Source organism: Cebus imitator, unplaced genomic scaffold (genome assembly GCF_001604975.1).
Source record: "Cebus imitator isolate Cc_AM_T3 unplaced genomic scaffold, Cebus_imitator-1.0 Scaffold234, whole genome shotgun sequence".
In the NCBI taxonomy this organism is placed as follows: domain Eukaryota; kingdom Metazoa; phylum Chordata; class Mammalia; order Primates; family Cebidae; genus Cebus; species Cebus imitator.
Genome location: NW_016107549.1, coordinates 3166200 through 3169800, shown reverse-complemented (window position 1 = coordinate 3169800; position 3601 = coordinate 3166200). Strand labels below are relative to the sequence as shown.

General features: G+C 50.7%; 1 protein-coding gene across 4 annotated transcripts in view; it reads right to left on the bottom strand.

Annotated features, from left to right (window-relative positions):
- Positions 1–1203: 1203 nt before the first annotated feature.
- KANK2 (KN motif and ankyrin repeat domains 2) overlaps positions 1204–3601 on the bottom strand; it is a 35778-nt gene continuing 33380 nt past the window's right edge. For all 4 annotated transcript variants that reach the window (XM_037727611.1, XM_037727613.1, XM_037727612.1 and 1 more), the window contains one exon: positions 1204–2997. In XM_037727611.1, coding sequence (XP_037583539.1) covers positions 2944–2997 — 54 coding nt within the window. In that variant the 3' untranslated portion in view covers positions 1204–2943. The remainder of the gene's footprint in view (positions 2998–3601) is intronic.

The following is a 3601-nucleotide window of genomic DNA, read 5'->3' as shown; positions in this document are numbered from 1 at the left end:
AAAAAAAAAAAAAAAAAAAAAATAGGGGTCACGCTACATGCCTGTACTCCTAGCTACTCAGGCGGTTAAGGTGGGAGGATCACTTGAGCCCTGGAGGTGGAGGCTCCAGTGAGCTATGCACCACTGCACTACAACCTAGGAGACACAGTGAGACTCTGTCTCCAAAAAAATAAACAAACAAAACACAAAAACTAAGTCAGGTGCGGTGGCTGACGCCTGTAATCCCAGCACTTTGGGAGGCTGAGGTGGGGGGATCATCTGAGGTCAGGAGTTTGAGATCAGCCTGGCTAACATGATGAAACCCCATCTCTACTAAAAATACAAAAATTAGCTGGGCGTGGTGGCAGGTGCCTGTAGTCCCAGCTACTCAGAAGGCTGAGGCAGAAGAATCACTTTAATCTAGGAGGCAGAGGTTGCAGTGAGCCAAGATTGTGCCATTGCACCGCAGCCTGGGTGACAAGAGCAAAACTCCATCTCAAAAAAAGAAGAAGAAAAAAGAAAAATTGTATCTATTTTAAAGCTTAAAAGGGAGCACAGTGAAAAAAGACACAGAATCATTATTATTGGTAGGTTTATTAAATTTGTTTACCTTCTAAAAAAATGATTACAAAAAAGAATACTTCATGTAAGTGTAATACTGGCTTTATGGACGTACCATGATCAGAAAGTGAAATTAAAGCTCATGGAGATGCGTGAGAAAAGAATAGGCACACGGGCAGGATCCCTGTAACCCACTGGGAGAAGAAGTGCAGAGAGACACATGGACCCATCTCAGGGGTCACGCATTTCTGGGCCCAGGAGTTGCTTCTAGGAGCTTAAAATAAACGTGCTGGCTGGCTCCAGGGCTGGACACACAGGCACAGGACTCTCGTACCGCTTCTCAAAGCTGCCCCTTCCCCCTCAGACACCAGCAATGGCTCCCAATCAGCTTTGGTTTTGTTTTCTCTGCAATTTACACACAAACACCAACCGTCTGTCCATCCATCCATCCTCCATCCATTCATTCATTCTTCATCCATCCATTCATTCTCCATCCATCCATCCATTCTCCATCCATGAATCCTCCATCCATGAATCCTCCATCCATGAATCCTCCATCCATGCATCCTCCATCCATCCATCCATCCATCCATCCATCCATCCTCCATCCATCCTGCCATCCTGCTCGTCTCTTTTGACCAGCCAAGCCCTATTTCGTTTTACGTACATTCCCTTCACTAAAAATCAAAGCAAGCCCATCTACATCGAGCCAAGGAACCCGCTTTTCTAAGGAGGGAAACCAGTGCTTTGCTTTCTTTCATGAACCTGTGAGCTCTCTGCACTCTTGCTAAAATTTGGCTTTAAAGCCGTGGAAACTGAGCTCACTGGCCTCCAAAGGGCAGCATACATATTTGGTTTGGAGCACACTCCTGATCACAAGGCACATTTTTAGAGGCTTGGAACCCTTCCCTTTCTCTTGCTCACCAAGGAAAAGGCACAAGAAAGAAAATGATGTGGAGATTCTTGGGGGACAGAGCAGGCCACGAAGGAAACTGTGAGTGTCTCTGGCAAGCCCCGTTTCCCGCAGGCTCTAGTCCAGGCAGCTCCGGAAAGTCTCTGGGTTGTTAAAAAACCCAGCTGGCCCATGTTTGGTTTTCAGCAAAGCCCTGTCTCTTTAAGTTTGCGCCGGGAGGCCTGGGGACGGCCAACTTTTAATCGTGCACACATGGGGTTTTTGGGAGCTGGCCCTGTGCTTTGCCAACAAGCGCATGCCCTGTTTTCTTTCCTTTGAGGAGAGAAATTCTAGAGCCCCAGGGAGGAACAGGATGGCCCTGTGACCGTGGTCTGGGGCCTGGCAGGGTGGGGGGATACAGAAGCCAACCTGAGAGCCAGATCCCCTTCCTGCATCTTCAGGTCTGAAGGATTTTCTAGGAAAATTAACCTTTGCCAAGGCTTCCATGTGGGGAAGGGACGGGTTTCTGAGTAATTTCTCTCTTGCTCTCCCTTTCTTTTTTTGTTGAGACAGGATCTCGCCATGTGGCCCAGGCTGAAATGCAGTGGTGTGATCATAGCTCACTGCAGCCTTGACCTCGGGGCTCAGCCTCCCAAGTAGCTGGGACTACAGGCACGCACCACCACACCCGGCTAACTTGTAAATTTCTTGTAGAAATGGGTCTTGCTGTGTTGTTCAGGCTGGTCTTGAACTTCTGGGCTCAAGCTCCTGCCTTGGCTTCCCAGAGTGCTGGGATTACAGACGTGAGCCACCATGCCTGGCCCGTAATTTCTCATTGTGAATTGGTTCCCTGTAAGTCACAGAGCCTGTCCTGAGTCCCTTCATTTGAATGAGGGTAAAAAGACAGAGGTAACAAGGACAGAATCTGTCTCGTGAAGCAACCAGGAGAAAATTCCCCTAAGAAAGCCGTCTGGGAGGCAGTGGACATAACACTAGTCTACACCAGACAATTAAACGTGAGGGATGAAGGGTGAGCCCCAACTGGTGCGAAATAACACTTAGCATTAAAATGAAAAGACAAGTTCCAGTGACTTTCAAATCTGGCAACAAATCATAAGACTCCCGCCCCCCCCCCCGCAACAATGATTCAAAAATACAATATTTTTTTCTGTTCCCTCTTCCTGCATCCATAATTACCAGCTGATTGTTCTCAATGTTCTTCATAAAACCCACACCCCAGCATCGGCCCTGGCGCCAATGTATACAAGAATTTCGCTTCGGTCTGCGCTGCGGCTGCTTTGAACCGGGGAGCCAAGAAAACCCACTTGGAGCTGGAGTCCTGTGGCCGTCGGGGTCCCCCAGGGAAGCAGAGGGAAAACGTGCTTGCCTTTGAGCCATGGGTCCTGGGGAGTGGGAGTGGGGTGGGTCAGGGATGAACGGGAACAAGGAGGAGACGGGGACAAGGGACGGTTGGCCCTCCATGGGGGGTCCGCGTGTGGCCTCCCTCACGGCTACTCTTCTGCCGAGGACGATGCAGGGCTCTCGTCATCCGACATCGGAGCAAACTGAAAGGAGAAGCAGCATTCTTTTCGTTTGGGATTCTTGCCAATCCCCCGAGGGGCCGATGTGGTGGCTGGCCTGGTAGATGTGGTGGGTGAGTGGGAGGGAGGCATGGCCCCTGGCCCCAAGGAGGCGGCGATCTGGGGGCACCGTTTTGAAGAGGCAAACTCATGACTGGGGCCAAGGAGCTTCATGGGGGTGAGGGATGGAAGGGAATGAGAGTGGACAGTGGCTGGTCAGGGAGGGGGATGTCTCAGCTGGCTGTGAACGGCATCGAGGGGCCAGCCAGTGGGGAAGGGAGTTCCAGGCAGCTGAAACAGCACGTGCAAAGGCCCTGGGGTAAGTGCAGAGGGAGTGGCAGTAAGGCCAGTGTGGGTGGAGGGGGAGAGAAGCGGGAGTGGGGAAGGTGAGGGTGGTTGTGTAGGGCTTGGTGGGTTTTGGAGAGGACTCTGGCTTTTTTTCTCTTTTCTTTTCTCCTGCCTCAATCTCCTGAGTAGCTGGGATTACAGGCGCCTGTCACATGCCTGGCTAATTTTTTATATTTTTAGTAGAGACGGGGTTTTACTATGTTGGCTAGGCTGGTCTCGAACTCTTGACCTCAGGTGATCC